At 35.0% G+C, this 22,534-nt stretch overlaps 3 protein-coding genes and 2 long non-coding RNA genes across 6 annotated transcripts; 3 read left to right on the top strand and 2 right to left on the bottom strand.

The window, feature by feature from the left end:
- The first annotated feature begins 1,846 nt into the window (after window positions 1-1,846).
- Window positions 1,847-8,600, top strand: LOC117220402 (uncharacterized). The gene is made up of 2 exons (XM_033470335.2): window positions 1,847-1,956; window positions 4,817-8,600. Exon 2 carries the CDS (start codon window positions 4,837-4,839, stop codon window positions 6,631-6,633), a length of 1,797 nt encoding a protein of 598 aa, XP_033326226.2. The 5' UTR covers window positions 1,847-1,956; window positions 4,817-4,836; the 3' UTR covers window positions 6,634-8,600.
- A 1,072-nt stretch (window positions 8,601-9,672) lies between these two features.
- LOC117220375 (uncharacterized) lies at window positions 9,673-11,402 on the top strand. 2 transcript variants are annotated; one of them, XR_013033896.1, is made up of 3 exons: window positions 9,673-9,942; window positions 10,426-10,548; window positions 11,358-11,402. It is a non-coding gene; the product is annotated as an uncharacterized LOC117220375 (long non-coding RNA). The 2 variants fall into 2 exon arrangements; XR_013033897.1 differs by having other exon boundaries at window positions 11,355-11,402.
- A 4,056-nt stretch (window positions 11,403-15,458) lies between these two features.
- LOC143259872 (uncharacterized) lies at window positions 15,459-16,150 on the bottom strand. Its single transcript, XR_013033895.1, has 3 exons — window positions 15,827-16,150; window positions 15,643-15,747; window positions 15,459-15,563 (listed from the first exon to the last, which is right to left on the bottom strand). It is a non-coding gene; the product is annotated as an uncharacterized LOC143259872 (long non-coding RNA).
- Window positions 16,151-16,754: 604 nt separating this feature from the next.
- Window positions 16,755-17,522, top strand: LOC143259833 (uncharacterized). Its single transcript, XM_076523559.1, has 3 exons — window positions 16,755-17,090; window positions 17,170-17,247; window positions 17,340-17,522. Exons 1-3 carry the CDS (start codon window positions 16,812-16,814, stop codon window positions 17,520-17,522), a joined length of 540 nt encoding a protein of 179 aa, XP_076379674.1. The 5' UTR covers window positions 16,755-16,811.
- Window positions 17,523-19,458: 1,936 nt separating this feature from the next.
- On the bottom strand, window positions 19,459-22,451 carry LOC117229422 (putative ATP-dependent RNA helicase pitchoune). Its single transcript, XM_033485897.2, is given in 11 exon segments — window positions 19,459-19,683; window positions 19,686-19,721; window positions 20,019-20,196; window positions 20,391-20,561; window positions 20,651-20,803; window positions 20,872-21,173; window positions 21,245-21,559; window positions 21,623-21,883; window positions 21,956-22,030; window positions 22,161-22,223; window positions 22,311-22,451. Coding segments are annotated over 11 exon segments (1,773 nt in total). The 5' UTR covers window positions 22,408-22,451; the 3' UTR covers window positions 19,459-19,561.
- Window positions 22,452-22,534: the final 83 nt, after the last annotated feature.

Genomic DNA, 22,534 nt, shown 5'->3' with positions numbered 1-22,534 from the left:
GTTATCAAGCTGACGGTCAATTAGGGAGAATTTACTGTATCTGGGAACCGACTATATATGTAATCGTATATATGTATTAGGAATTAAAAAATAATTTGGGAGTCCAAAAATGTTCAAGATATTCTTCTGCATCTATATTAGGTAAACGAAGTTTGTTTATTACCGCAAACAAAAAGTACATATGCTGCCAAATCAATTGATCGTTGAAATATAACTTTAGCGCCAATATACATAGTGGAAAAACGCTTAAACTGTTCGTCAAAATTATCCACAGATGATAATACAGATTCTAATAGAGATCCATAGACTTAGAATCCGTACAAACATTGTATCTTATGGGCGTTTCTGTTTCACCTTTTTATTCTACAGCCCTCTTACCATTTTGTGTCGCGCTCAGCGTTACCGACAGTTCACGAAAAATAGGCTCGTTAGCCAGAAGCGAATACATATTCTATACATGTGTATTTATGTAATTTCTACTATGAGTGCTGTATATTATTTCGAGGTAATAAGTGAATTCATCGCGAATATTTAAATAATGGAAATAGCATTTATGAAATGTGTAGTACAGAAATACTATATAAAGGGTAATTATTTTTATGGATAAATGAGCAATTATTTCTATTAATTATATAATTAGTGTTATTATATAATTATATAATTGTAAATATATAACTGTATTATATAATTAGTTACATATACAGCAATAGTTTTATACCTTTTCTCTTGTAAATGGTTATTTACAACAGTTCACAACATTTAAAATTTAATTTTTTTTTTTTCATTTTGTAATTCCATCTTACAACAGCAATAGAGACATTGTTATATTGTACACTATAGTATTACTTATTATAGAAAACATATATAGGGTGTTCATTTAAAAACTTTAGATCAAAATATCTGGAAAACAAGACAATTCTGAGAAAAATGTTAAATATAAAAATTATTTTTTTTTACAGCTGTTTATTTTACGCGAAAAAAAGGATGAACTTTTGTTTTTAACATTTCTTAATCAGATTTTGTAGTACAAGGATATATAATACAATGAAAAATTTGTTTATTTATTAAACTTCTTAATTCTTTTTATGATTGAATGTTAATAAATCAATAACAATTGCATTTCTTTTCAGTTGGCTTTATACTTGGCTTTATACTACATAAAAAATTGCACGTTTCATGTTTTGGAGATGTAAACGACTAGCGTGTAAATAGTGTTGTTTTAGAAATATTTAGATTTAAAGTTTTCCGAAGAGTTAGTTCCTAACTTCTTGGGTCTCTCGTCTTTCCATACGCAGCTTATTAACGACACATTCTTCTTCTTTATATTTTCTTACAATGTATTGTATTGTGGAATGTGATTTCCAAACCATGCTTGCAATTTCCCTTAAGGATTTTTATTTTCTAAATAAATTAATAATAATTTCCTGCTCATCAATAGTCGTTTTTCTTCGTTTTTGATTGCGACTCATATTTGCGAACTAATTTTATGATTGAACTTATTGAACTCGTTGCTAACAGATTACTAAGGCATTCCGCAGTTAATATTCAGTATTCCGACGTTTCAGTTTGTCATTTGTCTCAATAAATAGAGCATTTACGCATCTTGTCCCACAAATATACGAAGACTTTTGCCTTATTTGTGCCATATAATAAATATGCTCTATTCACTTAAAGAGAAAAGATTCGTGTTTATTTACTCCTAGACTGTTTTGAAGACTAAACATTGTTCTTTAATTATGTGTAAACACATTCTGAAAAAAACGTTACGTAAATACTAATAAAGTTGAATTGAACTAATTTTATTCTGGTGTACGAACACTTTTGTGGACAACTGTATGTGTGCGTGCCTAGCAGCTACATTGTATGTCCCGTGTGCTCGTACTTCTTGTTGTGTAGAACAGGCTACCGAAGTGTAAACACGTGTCTATAAAGGATATATTATAATAAGCAAGCAAGGTACGTATTTGACAACGCGGATAGATTATTTAACCAATCCTCCAACAATAATCTTCTAGAAATTGAAATTTGAAAAGGGTTATGACATCGGTTTCGGTTCTTGAAACAGTCACATACGAAGAACCGAAATGTTCTCGTAACTGTTATTAGGTTCTGGTTTATATCGGTTTCGGTTCCTTGGAATCGTTAGTATATCAGTTCTATAATTGTTATTTTTCGGTTATGGATTTCGTTTCTAATTTTATTTCACGCACTAAATACATTATATTTCCTTTGGGGATTCAATGTATGAATTCTGAAATACTTTATATTATTGGCAAATTGCGACTGCGGCCAATGTATTGTTTTGTCTATCGCACAGAAATTTAAGGCAGTACAATCTTTTATGTTACATTGAATTTTTCCAATACGTTCACATATATCCGAAAACCAGAACCGAAAAATAATAGTTATAGAACCGATATAATATCGGTTCAAAAACCGAAAGATACCTCTCGAAATACCTCATAACTATTATGAAACTTTTTCGGTTCTCCATAACTGTTCAAGTCAGAACCAAAATATAACAGTTTGAAACAGTTGTTTTTGGATTTAATTTCAAATTGAATTCAATTCCTTTTCAATTCCTGTAAGATAAGTTATTTGTTTGAAATTTGAGCAGAAAAATCTTGATAGAAAAATCATGATTTAATGTGAAACATGTTATTCGTGGCAAACTAATTGTGAGCTTTATTCAAGATCAGACGAAAAATGCGTGAACGAAAACTAATGCGTAACCTAAAACATCTACATTTCTTAACCAAAGTTTATTATCCTCAAAAAATATGTGTTTTAAAGTGTTGTTCTTATATACAAACTGATGAATGCGTTAAACAGTTCAATACAATTGATTGATTTGTTTAATTTCTGATTTTATATTCAGTTTTTAAAAAATACTTTAAGATTATTTTAAAATTTGACGTGTTGGAATTATAAACGGATGTACTTGCCGAAGTTAGGTGCGTTGGCCGATCTGCACGGCCGTAAAACGTGTTAAAAAGGGCGATATTTTAAGCAACTTTTTCCTTTGCACCAAGAACAGGACTATTTTAGTTTTTAAGATATTTGCATAAAACTGTTACTACTACTAGAGTTGAACACATTTTATTTGAATAAATTCTTCGAATGTATTATTATAAAAATGTTATGTTATAATGTTATGTTATTAATTATATTATATTATATAATAATATTAATTAAATGTTATGTTATGTTATAAAAATGTATTATATAAATGTATTATTCCAATAATTTTTGAAGAGGAAGTATTAAAAAGATATATTTGAAGGAAGAAAATAACCAACGTTACAGGAAATGTAACAAAATGTTATCGTTTCTATAAGATAAATATTGTAATTTCCTTATAGATCTCTCAAACATTTGAAATTCTGCTATGTAGAAACATATTATGCAAATAACTGCGGTCTTATTGAAATAATTTAAAGCTAATTTATTGAATAAACCATAATAAGAAGAAGAACTTTCTTCCCTTTTGCTTTATATTATTTCAATAAGATCATATTTATATGCATAATATGTGTGTGTTTCTACATAGCGGAATTTTAAATGTTTGAGAGATCTCTGATATTTTCCTTACAGAAACGAGAAAATTTTGTTACATTTTTCGTAACTTTTTTTTTACGCCAAATATATTTTATTAATACTTCCTTTTCAAAGATTATTATTCGAATAATATACTCGACATGTTATTCGAAAAAAATTGTACTCGAATAATGTCCAAATCTGACGCGTGCCAGCGGCCACCGCTCGTCTAATGTTCCTATCGACATTTCAGAGATTTTATACTCTTTGTTAATAGATATCATTTCGATCATTATAATTTAAATGCTTCATTAGTACGAGTTAATTTTATAGCTAGCAGTGCTTGCCAGTGCCGAGCAGAGCCTGAACCATGTTATATGACAATGCCCAATGAACGTATTAAACTAGGAACAAAGTTTCTTAAAATCCGTCTCTTTCGTATAATTTTGACTTCTATACCCTATACTTAAATACATATACATTAAAGAGAAAAAATCCTTTACGGTAAATTAAAATAGAGTATACCGGGTACCCCAAAAATGTCTCGCAATTCGGAAATGAGAGGTTCCCGAAATCATTTGAACTAATGTTTTCCTTAGCAAAAAATGCAATCCGCGACATTGTTATTATTGAAAAACATTGACCAATAAAAAGCGAGCTCGGCTGGCGCGAGGCAGCCCAGCCATTGGCTCGGTCGTTTCGCACCAGCTGATCTCGTAAACAAAGCCGGGGATTGCATTTTCGCTAAGGAAAAAATTACTTCAAATGACCTCAGGAAACACCTCTTTCCGCGTGCTAATATAATTATGGGATTTGAACTAATTTTCAGAAATTAAATTGCCAAATGGAAATATTTATACACTGCGAGTGGAAATGGATCCAAACCATATTGTTTGAGTGTTAAAACGGATTAAGATTTTTAAAATTGAACTGTGAATGACTGGAATCTCTTGGAAAATTTAAAACTAGTTCACTCGACAGTGTCTAGAAACTTCTTCTAAAAAATTAGAATTACTTGGAATAACACAAAGCTTAAAAATCTCACGTTCGAAATCGGTTAACCTTATTGCCCAAATTGTCCATTTTTGTGTACAAGTTGAACCTCAATTAGGGAGAATTTACTGTATTTTGATTTTGTCGGATTTCGGGTTCTCCATCTCTCTTGACGATGTCCCAGTGTCCACAGTTATTGCAATATTCTCGAAAGCTCTTTACCCTATAAGAATTTTCTTCGACATTGTCTCAATTTTTTCTTTAATTTTCTTTTATCTTTCTTCAGCTACCACTAGCGCCTTCAAGATGGTTAAATTTCCGGAAAGTAAAAGAAATGCCGATTTCACTATAAAAGACGTGAATAGCATAACAGTTTTGCATATGGCTGTCAGAAAAGGCAACTTGGAGATAATTAAATTTCTGGTGGATGAAAAAGGAGTCAATTTTGAAGTTAAAGATCAAAATGGCATGACAATTTTGCTCAGGGCTGTTAACGATGGCAATCTAAAGATAGTTAAATATCTGGTGAATGAAAAAAATGCCGATTTGACCACTAAAGACAACAATGGCAGCACAGTTTTGCATTTGGCTGCTTACAATGGTAAGTTGAAGATGGTTAAATTTCTGGCGAATCAGGAAAAGGTCGATACCGACGTTCAAGATTATGAAGGCATGACAGCTTTACACATGGCTGTTAACTCTGACAACTTTAAGATGGTTAAATTTCTGATGAATAAAACACAGATCGATGTTGATGCTGAGAATAATGAGGGCATAACAGCTTTGCACATGGCTGCTATCACTGGTAATTTCAAGATAGTTAGATATCTGATAAATAAAAAACAGGCCGATTTTAATGCTATAGACAATAATGGCATGACAATTTTGCACGGAGCTGCGTTATCTGGTAACTTGGAGATGGTTAAATTTCTGGTGGATGAAAAAGGGGCCGATTTTGAAGCTAAAGACTACAATGAAATGTCAGTTTTGCTCCTAGCTGCTAACACGAATAAGTGGGAGATAGTTAAGTATTTGATAAATGAAAAAGGGGCCAATTTTAATATTAGAGACAATATTGGCAGTACAGTTTTGCACGCGGCTGCTGCCTTTGGTATGTTGGATGTAGTTAAATTTCTGATAAATGAAAAAGGTGTCGATTTTAATGTTAAAGACAACAATGGCGTATCAGTTCTGCACATGGCTACTATTTTTGATAGTTTGGATACAGTTAAATTTCTGATAAATGAAAAAGGGGCCGATTTTCATGATAGAGACACTCATGGCTCGACAATTTTGCACATGGCTGCTACCTTCGGTAACTTGGAGATTGTAAAATTTCTGGTGGATGAGAAAAAGATCGATTTTGAATCTAGAAACGATGATGGCATGACAGCTTTGCACGCGGCTGTTACCAATGATAACTCGGAGATAGTTAAATTTCTGGCAAATAAAAAAAGGGCCAATTTGCATGCCAAAGACAACAATGGCTTGTCAGTTTTGCACGCGGCTGCTTCCTTTGGTAACTTGGACATAATTAAATTTCTGGTGGATGAAAAAAAGGTCGATTTTGAAGCTGAAGACGATTATGGCATGACAGCTGTGCACGCGGCTGCTTTCTGTGGTAACTTGGAGATAGTTAAATTTTTGATAAATGAAAAAAATGCCAATTTTAATGTTATAGACAATAATGGCTTGACAGTTTTGCACACGGCCGCTAGTTCTGGTAACCTGGACTTAATTAAATTTCTGGTGGATGAATTAGGGGCTGATATTGATACTAAAGACTACGATGGCTTGACAGTTTTGCACACAGCTGCGACCTCTGGTAACTTGGACGTGGTTAAATTTCTGATAAATGAAAAAGCCGCCGATTTTAATGCTAAAGACAATAAGGGCAGAACAGTTTTGCACATGGCTATACTCTCTTGCAACTTGGACGTGGTCAAATTTCTGATAAATGAGAAAAAGGCCGATTTTAATGTTAATGACAACAATGGCAAAATAGTTTTGCACTTAGTTGATGTTCCTGGTTACCGTCATATGTTTGAATTCCTGAAAAATGTGGGAACTCACTTCCCACGGAAGAAACGTCGGCGTAATTAGCTAGTTCACACACACACAAACACGCGCGCGCGCGCGCGCGCACGCACGCACAGCAAGTATTTGTAAGATAAGTGATAGTAGCAGCTCTACTCCACATTCTTGTTATGAACAAGCCATATGATGTTGTGTCAGAAGGGAGAAGAATCAGGCAAACAAAATGTTGCGAGGACGGGAATGGGGTATGAAGTAAAATAATGTTAATATATTTATTATAGCTGTGATTATTGTAAATTAATGATTAAGTATGTTATTTTAAGCGACATGTGATATAGAGAGTGTATTCTTTTAGAATAATCATCCTTTATAAGACATTTTCAAAAATCTGTCAAAGAAGTGTTTTGTATAGAAATTATGTATTCTTCAGTGATCTTGATTTCCGAAAATTGACTTCACAGTGTTGTAGCACAGTGTTGTTGAAATCCTTCAATTTACTATACCATTACTTTTATGTTACTTTATATTACTTAAAGTATTAGTAATTTAAAGTAACATAAAAGTAATGGTATAGTAAATTGAAGGATTTATTTAACATAAAATACTTTAATGTTACTTTTATGTCATTAGTAATATAAAGTAATATAAAGTAACATAAAATACTTTATATTACTTTAATGTTACTTTAATTCAGAAACTCAGGTACGATCAACAGAGATAGTACAATGATATTGTTAGATTTTCCAATCATTTTCATTGGATTATTATGGATATATAATTATCAAATAATTGTCCATATTATCGTTCTCGTTAATCAATCCGACATTCTTGAATTCAAATAATGTGACGTTCAAAACATGTAATATCATTTAACTAAGATCAGGCTTGACTTAATTTTTTTAGGGAATACATAATTTGATTTGTACTCAAAACACTTCTTTGAGTACTGGAAAGCATTACTGGAAATGCCTAAAAAATGGTGGTTCATCTTAGTAAATAAATTCTGCATTTGATCTCGCAAATTTTAATTTGGAGCAGCATTTGGCATGCTATTTCATCAGTATTTCATTAATTTAATTGCATAATATTTCAGTTGTATCAGCCTTTTTTTAACAATAAAAACAAAATACTATTCAAATTAATATAAATATTTATTCATTTGATAAAAAGTGAAATAAAACAAGGAAAATAGTTTTTAAATATTATAGTAGAAAACATAACATAACGAAAAATAATTAATTTTTATTAAGAATTTCAATGAAATTATACATTTTCGTTAATCATTTATTTTATACGTATAATTATATTGAATTTTACTCAAGATTTAACATTTTTAAATATTCATAATGAACGGGAGGTATATATGGTAATAAATCCATCATATCGATTTGGAAAGATGGCAAAAGTTCATCGAACAGAATGGAAAATATTTAACTAATTAAAGTTCATTTCTTGTATAGAAAAAATTGAGTTTTATTTCACATTGAAATACCGAAATTACTTTCCTGCTAAACCAATATAAGTCGAATGTTATACAGTTTACAGTTTTTCAGAGTATTGGCAATAGTACTAAAATTTCACGGTGTTGGTGTTATTATTGAAACACAAAATTAAGATATACTTATTATTATTTATGAAATATTGTACAATTATCAATTATCAATATGAAAGATAGATAGATAGAAACACCCTACATTTCAAACATGACGTTAAACCATCACATTTGCTTCACCATACAGCAACCAGACTTAAATTTTGCCGTACGGTTAAAAATAATTGCAATCTAAGATGAACTTGCACCACTTTCAAATTAAATATATTTACAACACTGTTAAGAGGTAAAACTTCCATCTCCTAAATATTTGAATTTAAAACATTTGAAACATTTGAATTTTTTTGATTCTAAATTGTTTACAGATAAAAAGATCATGCTAAGTTTTATCTATAACTATCATTATCTTCATTTTTTTAGAACATGGACTTGCCCCACTTATGTATAATAATATGTATTAAATACGTGATTGGTTATAAAAGTTCTCGTGCATTATTTACGGTTGTACTCCAACACATAGAGATACCTAATCACGAAAGTTACTGGGTCATTTGCAATTTATTTCACTGTTTGCAAAATCACTTAAAATCTGTTAATCACTTAAAGTGAAGGATAAAAAGACTTGGCCTTATCACAATTAATAGGCAAATTAACAACCACATATTACCATGTAACTGATACATTATGATCTGATACACTTGTTAACATAATAGTATGTTGTACTAAGTACGATATGATTAATTGAGAGAATATAAACATGTGTTAGAACGGGATTGTATATATGTACCATCGTATTGTGTGTTATATGCATGTCATTTTGAATTCTATACATATTAGATTTTTTAAATTCTCATGGATTATTCAAATACTACAGTCGTAGACTAATTCCGCGACATCTCCATCTATGGTAAATGTAAAAACACTTTCGCGTAAGGTATTCATCGATTACGTTAATCAATTCATCCTAGTGATTTTCGGATTGTGATATATTTTTTTATTCTATTTAAGCCAGCTATTTATAACTGAAATTTAGACATTTTATTGACAATCTGGTAATTTTTCTAGATCCCTTCATCGTATTTTTAATCACAACCATTATTAAACGAAGACAAAGGTAGATTTTTCAATTTGTTATAGAGCATCTAGGTAGTGATTGAAAATAGCTTCGAGTCTGGATTTGTGCCTTTCCTCTGCTGATTTCTTCGGTGTGTCTTTTAAGAAAATAATTATTTCTTTTTTATCTAATGATGGGACAATGATGTTTTATTTTTTTTCATTTTTTAAATGGATCATATAATTTTTATATGCCGTATTCTGTTGTATTTTGGTTAGAGAGAAGCCTCTAAACTTTATACGTAGAAGAGTATAATATCGGATTTATTGGAACTGTACAAATGTGTATGCTCGAATATTACCACAGCCGAAGCAGGGACGAAGCAGAACTGTATAAATAACAAAGCGTTCTTATACACACACTTACATTCATTGTTAGGTACATTTGACCTTACTCAGATGACGCGAATAGTTTTAATATACGGTACATATTCCAACACATTTTCCTAAAATCGAAGAGATTGTTTTTTTCCGCGTTTTCTCACGCTGTATCGCGTCATTTTCGTGCTTTTCTCGCGATTTTACGCCGAGAAATGTATTTTGCCGAATTTTTTCGAATTTTCGGACGATTTTTGGACGAGGCTAGCCATATTTGTTATTATTGTCTCCTTCAAACCGTAGAGCATAGTACCAAGTACATACATATAATCCTACAAACAGACGCCGTAATTTCTGTCTTTTACCGTCCGGCAAGCAGTACGCAGCAACAGGCAAGTGAAACCTTAAATAATTAATATTATGCATAATAGAGTCAGCGTTTTGCAGCGAGTGGATAGTTGAAGTGATAGTTGAAGCATTGTTTTTCGATTTTTATTAATCACGGTGCGGAACAAATCTTATTTTTCGAGATTTTTCAATTTTTAAAAGTCATGGCGATGGTGATCGCAAATTTCATCGAATCCGGTGTCTTTTCTCGTGTTTTTCAAAGAATTCTTCACTCTACTTTCGAGAAAATGATTATTTATTTATTGTTGAACGATGGGGCAACATTTAAAAAATTTTTTTTTGACTTTTTAAATAAATTATATTTTCTTTACGTGTCGTATTCTCGTAATATCAAAGAGTTTGTACTCTTTTCATGCTTTCTCGCGATGTTTCTCGTCATTTTCGTAAATTTTTCATGTTTTCATACTTAAAAATGTATTTTTTCTACTGTTTTCAATTTTTCCCAATATTTTTTATATTTTCAAAAGATGCTAGGACGGTTGGCTGACGTCACATTTTAGTGCCATCTGGTCTTCAAAAAAGAAAAGCTTGGACTAGACGGGTATGGTGTCGCGCTGTGATATTTGCTATCAAGTTGTCCGTATCAACAAGTGAGTGTTATCTTTAATTTTCAAATTTTTATAGTCATTTTCGTGTCATCTAGCGAGTGCTGCAGAAATTAACGATCGAAGCATTGGCTTTCATATTTTATTATTCGCGGCGCGGTACAATAAATTCAACCTAATTGATCTTCTGCTTGTACACAAAAATGGATAATTTAGGATAAGAAGCCTAAGAGAAGTCTTGCAGCTCGTTTTTATAATTACCGATTGTCAACAACTATAAAAACGTGCAGCAAGGCTAACTAACTATAAAAACGATGCGCAAGTATATATTATATATTATTATATTATTTTTCTTGAATATAACATTTGGTCGATGGTTTTTAAAATTCGTTATAACAATTATATAATTTTTTAACAACTATTTTTCGTAAATTTCGTAGCATTGCATTGTGTTTTCTTAATTTTCTTTGCCAGCTACAACCACCTTGTCTTCGAGTAGTGTAGCGAATCACCCAGCACTGTTATAGTTTCTTGAATTGTTTAAACAATTACATTCATTGTTCAAATACGGGTGTTACAGGGAACGGTAATCAGAACATCATCTTTAATTTTATATTATTTGCGACACGGATTCCACCGCAATTTAAAATGTTTATAACAACTCTGGGATAGTTTCGAAGTACAATAAGTTTTGCAACATATACAATTGTATAGATACTGAAATTTATAAAATTTCTTATACAATATTTTGCAATTAAATTTATTTTAATAATTTATTCGTTTTCGTTTTTTTCTATGAATCAAATGGATTGTAAATATTAAAATTAAAATGAATTTTGTGGTCGTTTCAGTAGCATGGCAGCGGAAGAAGCCATTTTTCAAGCTGCTAATCTTCTCGATTAGCATCGAGAATTAGCTGCCATATTGGCTTCATCGGTACTATAGTACGGCCATTTTGCAACGCCCAACGGATCCTGTGAACACGTTAATATTATGCAATTAACAATTAATTTGTGTAAGTTTCAGATATTCTAGTCGACTTTAATGTAATGTTTTAATTTATGTTTATTGAATTCATTAATTTTTCTTTTCTATTGTTTTTTATTTTTAATGATTTTTTATATTTTTTGGTTGAAAATCGTATTTTGTTATGTTTTTGTTGTTATTGCTTGCTTGTTAGTTATTTTGTTCACACTTTTTGTAGGGGCCTAAAAAATTATTTGACATAAATTCGCAGAAAAATTGAAGTTATCCATATTAAACAATTATGTAGCTTTAGAGATAATTTAGTTTCGTTTTGACAATTTTTTTTCAATACAGGTGTAAAATTAATTTTTATAAAACATTCATTTCTTCAATTTAGTTTAGATATTCGGCAGAATTTCATAAACACAAACTTGATAATCTGCATGTCCTTTAGTTATATTTTGTAAGTTTAATGAGTTTCAATACTAGTTATCAAATGTTATGTCTAAATCTAATACGTAAATTTTCTCAGTTGTACTTTAACGTACTCTTTTGTTCTTAAATTTTTAATGTATTATATAAATTTTGTACTAATTTCTACTACGATTCGTAGGTTATGATGTGAATACAATTGACAATGAAATTGACAAATGCTCATGCGACATCAGGTTGAGATAGCAGGCAACAGGTGGCGTTTCAGTGAGTTTATCACCGGTGAGTTTGTTGCATTATTATATATCCATTTTATATATTTAAATAAATTTGTTTATGAGCTATTAACGGAAAACACTGACCAATAAGAGGGCGCGAACTACAGGATCAGTCGCACGAGCGCAACGTGCTCCGACTGTGGAGTTTGAAAGAGGAAGGGGGGGGGGGCTCCGTACCGCGATCGAATCAATGAACAAGTCACGGAGCTTGAAATTTCGATTTTCTTTTACCACGTGATAGTGATAATTTTAATAAGTAGTTTAACCGTGACAGCTGTGTTTTAATTTTCTGAAGTGCATGACACCTCACGTGTACCATATGAAGATTTTATGCCATATATACAGTGAAGATTAATAATAAGTAACCCCGTTAAAGTACGTAAATGATATTTTAATTTAAATAATTTCGTGTCCGAATAGTATTCAACGGATGATTCGCAAAGCCAATTTAATAATAAATAATTGCGTTAAAGAATATGCAGGATATGTTTGTTTAAGGATTGTAAAAAATATCATTAGCAGTAAACTCACCCATTTAGTTTAGGACGCATTTGCTGTTCGAAATTGTGGGTCACAATGTCTGTTTTTCCGCGTATTTGATATTCACGGTTCCCTACGACTTTTCAAGATGCTAGGGATAATAAGCTGAGTTTCTTTTCTTTAACTTGGAATATATTTGAACATTCAACTTCACATCGATACAGAGTATAATTTTTAGAATTCGGTGTGGGTGTGTTCTAAATTTGAGACAGTCGGATTCGTGGATTGTTCAATTCTTGCGAGGAGTGAGGGAAACGGTCGCCCTGACTGATTGGATTGCAATATTAGGAAGGTGACCGCCCCAAACTAAGGGTCACCCGCAGGTAGTGCTCGTGCCCTCGGGTGACACCCGCGAAGGAATCCGAGTGTCCCAAGGATAAGCCGTAGCAAACAATGATCCGGAAAATGCCTCTTCTCGGTGGAACATGCATATCGTAAAAAACGACTAGGAATGACATTTGGTGACCAACTGTGGATCATAAAAGAAATACTTGAATAGAAGACGGGAATGGCTTTCAACGAAATTGCTTACTACGGGTATTCTGGCATTTCGATTGCTTCGTCCAAAATACGCTATTTCCTAGGGCCTTCGGTCCCTGGGTTATCCACATCTGGCAATTTTCCTCTTCCCAGGGACGGGCGTGGATGGTCAATAATGTTTGACTCGAGGACAACATTTTCCTCACTTGATTTATAGGGGTTCCGTCATACAACGGAATAATGTCAGTGCATTGACGTCGTAAAATGCACTGCTGATCCTAGGCCTTTCACTGAACAGTGACCACTCAATAAGTCACTGATATAATCCGAAACACCAATATTCCAAAATCGTAGAGGTATCGTGTGGAGGGGGTGGGAGTGTGTATTTTTATTTACTTGTCATGGTCGAATTGTTTGTTTCCGCGTTAAGATGGAGTGGCCCTGAAAAGGGCCGATAAAGTCAGGAGCGTTACGGCGTCAAAAATTGTTCGAAGTTGCTACAATTGACCCAGAGACACCAGTTAGCACGGTACGGCATTTGCTCCTGTACACACCGCAGTGTGTCTACTGAAATTTTCTCAACGTCATCATGTATTCGCCCCATCAATGTCTCGACGTTGTCCAGCAATACGCGGTACACCTCATCTAATTACCTTTAAGTATCCCCATAAATAAAAATCCATCGGGTTCATATCGTCAATTTGAAACCTCATATTCTGCCGGATATACAGGGTGTTCCACAATTACTTTAACAGCTGAAAATGAGGGGTAGCTGAGGTCATTTGAAGTAACTTTTTCCTTTGCGAAAATGCAATCTGCAGCTTTGTTTACGAGTTATTAACGAAAAACACTGGCCAATGAGAGGTGACGGTGCGAGAGAGAGAGTCCTCGAGAGAGACCGCTGCACGAGGCTTTGACAGATGGTCGGGACGGACTCGAGCCGCGTTCGAAGTATTGAACAAATCACGAAGCGAGAACTTTCCGGATTTTTTTTTACTACGTAACAGTAATAGTTTTAAGAAAAGCGCTGTTCACCTTTACTTTAGAACGTCTGAAGAATATTTATTAATTTTTCGGACCCGAAATAATAAGTAATTTAACCGTGACGGCCGTTTTAATTTTCTAGTGTGCATGACACCTTGTGTGTAACATGTGAAATTTTTAAGCAAGGTGTACAGTGAAGATTAACAAAGTACGTAAATGATATTTTAATTTAAATAATTCCGTGTCTGAACACAGTTCGACGAATGATTCGCAAAGCTAATTTAATAAATAATAATCGTGTTAAAGGACGTAAGGGATATGTTTGTTAGAGAAATATGAAGAATATTATCAATAAGAAACTCATCCATTTAGTTGTAAAATCCACTTCATGTATCCGACGGCGACGAACAGAAGGATGTCTCCGGGCAGGCAATTTCAACGTTTACTTTCACTGCATTATTACTAAACACTGATCACTTATCAATAATATTTATGGACCAACTTTCCTGGGTTAATATGTATAGCTCTGAAAAGAGCCGATTTTTTAATGCGACGCGTTCGAAGTTCATATCGTTAAGAACACATACCGCGTTGACGGGATAAACTGCGGGATGCTACCATTGGACATTGCCATTGGCAGACAACCAATGATAATATTTGAACCATTGGCAGACAACCAATGACATTATTTGAACCATTGGCCTATCATGTAGTCCCATTTTGTAAATCCCCCCACCACAAACACGGCTCCGAGACCGACACTGGGCCTAACTTTGAGCTGCGAAGGGAGTGTGCACCTAGGCCGTAACGGATCGTGGCGCTGCAGTTGTGCGAACGGACATTAGACAAACCAAATTAGAAATATTTTCGACCGGCAGGTGGCACACGCATATGTTTCTGTGATCACGGGTATCGGTAAAAATGTAACGGAAGAGAGAAAGCAAGCTAAAAGAGAAGGATAGCGACTAAACATGGTTGCCACATTTCATTCCGCGCCGCAATGTTGCCATGTCGTCAAAACTGTTTCACAAACTGAGTTTCATGAAACTGATTCCTGCTTCATGAGCCCGTTCTGCCGCGCGCTAGGTTACTAGACCAGGGGAAGGTGGCGTGCGGGGCAGTCGTGAGCGGCGCGGCAGTTGCAGCAAGAACGCTCGTCGAATACTGTAAATATCTGAACTATAATAAAGAAATGGACATTTCTACAACCGAAGCCCCCCAGCTTAGACTTTTCTGAATCGAAATATCCAACTCCCGAACTGCTCACTCGAATATTGACACGTCCATCTTACTTGATGCGAACAGTTGTCACGAAGATATTCTGTCGGCGCCGAGGAAATCTCCGCTGGCCAATTTAGCCAGAACTGTCTTCATACTTGCCTGTAACATAGACGTGGAATTAGAAGTACATACATTATGAATAAGCATTTCATCGTACATACATATTGCAAATACATACAGTTTTCCGGGCGTCGAATGCCAGAGCGTCTTCTCTCCCTCCGGTCAAATGGAAGGTGGTTTCCGCCTACCGAGCCAATTTAGCCAGAACTGTCTTCATACTTGCCTGTAACATAGACGTGGAATTAGAAGTACATACATTATGAATAAGCATTTCATCGTACATACATATTGCAAATACATACAGTTTTCCGGGCGTCGAATGCCAGAGCGTCTTCTTTCCTTCTGGCCAGAACATTGTCGGTCGTTCCCTCAACCGCAGTGGCGCTGTCAATGGTAGCATCGCAAGCACACCTCACTGCCGATCCGCGTGAACATCATCTGGAATATGCAAGGAAAAATTCGCACACTAAGTGTGCAACCCGACATTGCGTGGGTACGCTCGAGCGAATCTAATGACTCGCGAGGTCAGATCTGTTTTAAATTTCCTTCGCTGAAATAATCAGCGAAGGCGCACACTAAGTGTGCAACCCGACATTGCGTGGGTACGCTCGAGCGAATCTAATGACTCGCGAGGTCAGATCTGTTTTAAATTTCCTTCGCTGAAATAATCAGCGAAGGCGCACACTCAGTGTGCAACCCGACATTGCGTGGGTACGCTCGAGCGAATCTAATGACTCGCGAGGTCAGATCTGTTTTAAATTTCCTTCGCTGAAATAATCAGCGAAGGCGCACACTAAGTGTGCAACCCGACATTGTGTGGGTTCGCTTCAGGTTTTTTAATTAGAATGTAAAAAATCTTATATAATAAACAGATATATAAACTATGTATATATGATATTATTTAAGAATACTAAATGCAAATTAGAAATGTGCGTATCCGCTTCCTGTTACTTGCCAAGCATGTTTTTGGACCGTTCGAAAATGTGCGGTCTTTGAGGGCGTGTCGAACGCGCAGAGCCCCGTCCGCAATGTGTTAAAATCACTAGAACAAATTTCTACAAACGTTTACGCACATTTCTAACTTGCATTTAGTATTCTTAAATAATACCATATATACATAGTTTACATATCTGTTTATTATATAAGATTTTTTACATTCTTGGAATGATTCATTTGTTTCGCTACAATTACGAATGCGAGAGGCTTCGTTACCATGGTTGTGTAACAGAAATATTTGCGGCTGGTTGCTTGTTGCTGATTAAATAATATTATTTTTTTTTTAGAACTATGGAAGTTACAAGTGAGATGGATAAAGTTACGGACACAGCAACGGAGGAAACCTCCGCCACGGGGAGGGCGACCGCGGCAGCGGAGGAAAGCTCCGCCACGGAGACAGCGACCGCGGCAGCGGAGGAAAGCTCCGCCACGGAGACAGCGACCGCGGCAGCGGAAACATCCTCCGCGCCGCCAACAGCCACCGCGGTCGCAGGGAATTCGGAGGAGTCACTCGACTCGATTTTGACGCGGCAGCGGGAAATCGCTGCCGCATACGAGTCAGGGAGGGCTGTAAGTATATGCAATATGTGTACAAAATAGAATGTATATTTATACTATATATACTTATAATTCTGCTGTTATGTTACAGTCACAATGGAGGAACATATTGGGCCAGCTGGCCAGAGGGGTGGCCAGGCCAAACCTGGCAAACCTTGTAGCGGCGAATGTAAGTAAATGAAAAATACTTTTATATATAATATAATATAGTAATATGTATAATATCTAATAATAATAATAATACATGCTTATATGTTTCAGAGAGAGCTGAAGAAGCTACTCAGGACAACGATGTATGGCCCCCTGAAGAGGGGGAAAAAAAGGAAAGGGAGAGGAGGAAGAGGAGGAAGAGGAGGAAGAGGAGGAAGAGGAGGAAGAGGAGGCAGAGGAGGCAGAGGAGGGGGGGTAGGGGGTAACTGTAAATATATACTTAAATTTTATTAAAATCGTTTTCATCATTTGTGTTCATTTTATTTACCAATTGCCCCATCGCCATCACTTTTTTCCTGATGTCCTATAATTATTCATCCTTACGTTTTTATATAAACGTAGTATATAAAGTACATGTCATTAAATTATTATTATTATAAAAAAATCCATTATTATTTTAATATATATTATTACTCACCTACCCGATTACTCGACGAGCGTTCTTGCTGCAACTGCCGCGCCGCTCACGACTGCCCCGCACGCCACCTTCCCCTGGTCTAGTAACCTAGCGCGCGGCAGAATATCTTCGTGACAACTGTTCGCATCAAGTAAGATGGACGTGCCAATATTCGAGTGAGCAGTTCGTAAGTGGAAAATTTAGATTCCCAAAAGGATAAACTGGGGTGCTTCGGTTGTAGAAATGTCCATTTTTTTATTATTGTTCAGATATTTACAGTATTCGACGAGCGTACTTGCTGCAACTGCCGCGCCGCTCACGACTGCCCCGCACGCCACCTTCCCCTGGTCTAGTAACCTAGCGCGCGGCAGAATATCTTCGTGACAACTGTTCGCATCAAGTAAGATGGACGTGCCAATATTCGAGTGAGCAGTTCGGGAGTTGGATATTTCGATTCAGAAAAGTCTAAGCTGGGGGGCTTCGGTTGTAGAAATGTCCATTTCTTTATTATAGTTCAGATATTTACAGTATTCGACGAGCGTTCTTGCTGCAACTGCCGCGCCGCTCACGACTGCCCCGCACGCCACCTTCCCCTGGTCTAGTAACCTAGCGCGCGGCAGAATATCTTCGTGACAACTGTTCGCATCAAGTAAGATGGACGTGCCAATATTCGAGTGAGCAGTTCGGGAGTTGGATATTTCGATTCAGAAAAGTCTAAGCTGGGGGGCTTCGGTTGTAGAAATGTCCATTTCTTTATTATAGTTCAGATATTTACAGTATTCGACGAGCGTTCTTGCTGCAACTGCCGCGCCGCTCACGACTGCCCCGCACGCCACCTTCCCCTGGTCTAGAAACCTAGCGCGCGGCAGAACGGGCTCATGAAGCAGGAATCAGTTTCATGAAACTCAGTTTGTGAAACGGTTTTGACGACATGGCAACATTGCGGCGAGGAATGAAATGTGGCAACCATGTTTAGTCGCTATCCTTCTCTTTTAGCTTGCTTTCTCTCTTCCGTCACATTTTACCGATACCCGTGATCACAGAAACATATGCGTGTGCCACCTGACGGTCGAAAATATTTCTAATTTGGTTTGGCTAATGTCCGTTCGCACAATTGCAGCGCGACGATCAACTCCGGGTGCAAGCTGATCCGATACCGGGCCTATAATGACACCGTGCTTTATTTATCTCTTCCACCGGCGGCGATCTATGTATTCGTGGTGAGATCTATGCAGTCGGTACTGTGTGCCCGATAGATCGGCAGGGAACGAGGATAATATTCAGTTAAAATCTACGAATGTTGCATTTCGATTGCTTTCGTAAGTATCCTCGAAAGTAGAATATAATTGTATAGTAATTATATTAAATCATTTCGATTATTCAAGGATAACGTAAATCTATTTGTATCCGGCATAAAATATTTCAGGATCGAATGTTAAATATTATATATAATTATGTGTAACAATTGTATCACAATATAAACTTACTATGTGTCTTATATTCTTACCATTTGATTTTTATAAAATTAATTTAAGTCACTTGTCCCGCCATCTATGTCAAAATGCTGAAACAACTTGCCAATTATTATAACCTCTTTGAAACAAGATGTTATCACAGAAATTATGGCGGTTCTATTCAAATTGAAGTTTTCGAGGGGAATAGATTTAACCACCTTCATTATGCGTATTATATTCGTAAATACGCATTGATGACATCTAATGATCAATATTTGCCTCTAATCGTATTGCATTAATCGCAAGAATAACTATGGGATTCTTAGAAAATAGACAAATAGTAAATTTATTATTGTTGCTATGTACTGTACTTTTTTTGTTATGTTAAAACGTTCGATTTATTAAACATGCGATAACTTTAATTATCTAGCAAACTGTTGATTGTTAGACGTTTTTTTCTGACGGAAAGTTTTACTACGATGCAATTTTTTCTCTGAACCCAGATTATTCATGGCTTTAAAGTAACCATAACCATCTCGAATTACCTATATCGAAGTCGCGAATTCTTGCTCACTGACACTTCTGCGACGAAATAATGTTAAGGAAAATGAGACTTGTACTTACAGGATTGTTCATCTTCATTACGTGAGTTTAACGAAGAAGATGTCACGAAAAACAATTACTAAAGCCCGGCACGAGATAGACACACTCTACGACACTAGCCAATCGGCCACATTGAATAAATTACTTGAATTAATTGAATAAATTAACGATACCCATTCGATTATCTCGAAAACAAACGAAAATTTGAATTGGAAAACATATGAACCTCAGGAAACAATTCAAAATTGTTTCAGTACTTATTTTCAAAAAGGATACTCAAATCTATGGCTGGTGGAACAAGGAAACCAAAGGATTTCGCAACTTTTGCCAAATCCAACGTTTCAATGTCGAAAATCTGCTTCAAATGGTGCGAGTCGTACGCTCTCACGTATGCTTTAAATGCCTCTTTTGCTGACATGTTTAAAAAGTAATTTTTGGAAATTAACTTTTCAAGCTGAAAGGGAAGCATCAACAATTTATAAACAAGCGGCGAGCTGCGAGAGCTAGCCACTTAATTTTACTCTTGAATACTATAAAACCTAAATTTATAATTTTATTCTGCTCATGAAAGTTTTATAAAACAATTGAACACCAACATATTATTCGATCTCAATTTATACAAATTTTCAAGAAAAATTAGCATCTTACCTGCAGTTGGATATCCGCAATTTTATTCCATGAAAAATCGAATTCATTTACCGGAACCTTTGCTTGTTTAAGATAACGGAGAAAACCGAGTTCTTCTGGCCTCAAAATTAATAAGGCATGTCCACTGCTGCCTTCTCCTCGGGCAGTTCTACCAACCCGATGAATATATTCCTGAAATGGCATTTACAACGACATATCACTGAAAAATCTTACAAATATATTCCTGCATTTTAAACTTTGATGCATTTTTGATAATTAACCTTAGGATCATCGGGTGGATCGTATTGAATGATCCAATCAACGGCAGGAATATCAAGACCACGAGCTGCTACGTCGGTACAAAGAAGTATACCAGAAGTCGCGTTACAAAATTGGAAGAATGTTGTCGTTCTCTTCGTCTGCTTTTGTTTTCCCTAAGAAATCAAAAATTCATAGGAATATCTTACATTTCCATATCTATCAACCATTTTGATACACTTACATGTATACTTAATACTGGTAAATCAATGTAATTCAAAAGCTCATTGTGATACTTGACCGACATACAAGAGCTGAAGAAAACCATCACTTTTTTTTTTCGATTTTTCTTCAAGAAAGTAAATAACAGTAAGAATCTTTTCTCGCTAGGGCAACACACGTATCCCTGTTCCAAACCTTCAACCGTTGCTTTATCCTTATCATCATCAACGCCAACGTAAATCGGTTTTTTTTTCAATGCTAAAGTTGTTAACATTTCAGTTTTTCTTGTTTGCGTAGCGCTGAACAACATTGTTTGTCTCTTTTCTGTAAATATAATAAGTTGATAATCTTTAACAGTATGAAATTCTGCTTATTTTGCTGTGATGGTAACTAACTTGGTAAAATATTTATAATTTGCTTGAGCTCTTCCTCAAACCCAATGTCCAAAATACGGTCAGCTTCGTCAATAACCAAACACTGAAGATTTTTAAACAAGAAGTCTGTTGTATTCTGCAGGTGATCCAATAATCTACCAGGTGTTGCTACAACAATGTTAATTCCTTTTGAAAGTTTCTGAGCTTCAGTTTGCCTATTTGCACCTCCCATTAACAAACCATACGTATGATAGTGATATTTCATTAGCTCTTTTAAAACTCCAAACGTTTGCATGGACAATTCTCGTGTTGGAGATATAATAACACAACCTGTGCCTATAAGTACGAATACAATTGAATAAATCGAAAATAATTTTGCTGTTTCTATCACTTACATACCATTACGAGGCATGAATTTCAATTTATAAATTAGCTCAATTGCTGGTATTAAAAATGCTAAAGTCTTTCCAGATCCTGTTTTAGCAGCACCCACTAAATCCCTGCCTTCTAACAATGGTGGTATTGCTTTCGCTTGAATTTCAGTCATATTTCTGAAACCCATATCATGGATTGCTTTCAAAGTATTATCGCACACCAATGTTTCTAATACTTTGAAACTGGTGTCATTTGTTATATCATAGCCTATTGCTGATCCAGGTACTAACAAAAAACAAAATGAATTAAGCATATGCCCAATGTCTTTTAATTAAAGACTAGTTGTATTATACTTACAATCCGCAGTTTCCTTATTTTCATTTTTATCATCTGTACCTGGAGGCACATCAGCCTCAGTTTTCTTTCTCTTTTCTAAAATATAACATGAACGTCCACTTGTAATTTGACTGTTAAAAATAGAGGAATACAACATCATCTTGTATAAAGTAATTAAGGATATCTTTCGAGATTTAAATACAAACGATCCTTTGTTTTGACTTACTTTTTTTTGGAGTGTTATTTGCGGAATGTTGTTCGAATCCATTCGAAAGTTCCATTTCATCTTCTGTCAAAGAACAATGAGTTATTAACTTAAATTGCTTCAACGAGAGATCAAATATAACAAAAAGTCATCCACAAAATTTGAATTTACCATTTCGTGCTTGCTTTTCTCGCTCCTTCAATATCTGTAGCTTCTTCTTCTCTCTTTTCCTTATTTTTCGCATCAGAACTTTCTCAGGCACAGACATCCTTACGTTATTTGCAAGCAAATGTAATTATTTACAATTCAAAAGTAAGCCTTAAGAATAAATGTTTCGTCCATGTGGTACAGTAATCTAACCTCAATACACAAAGTAACGAGGTGGAATTCATGAA

This window comes from Megalopta genalis, chromosome 7, assembly GCF_051020955.1.
Source record: "Megalopta genalis isolate 19385.01 chromosome 7, iyMegGena1_principal, whole genome shotgun sequence".
NCBI lineage: Eukaryota > Metazoa > Arthropoda > Insecta > Hymenoptera > Halictidae > Megalopta > Megalopta genalis.
This window is presented reverse-complemented; position numbering and strand designations above follow the sequence as displayed.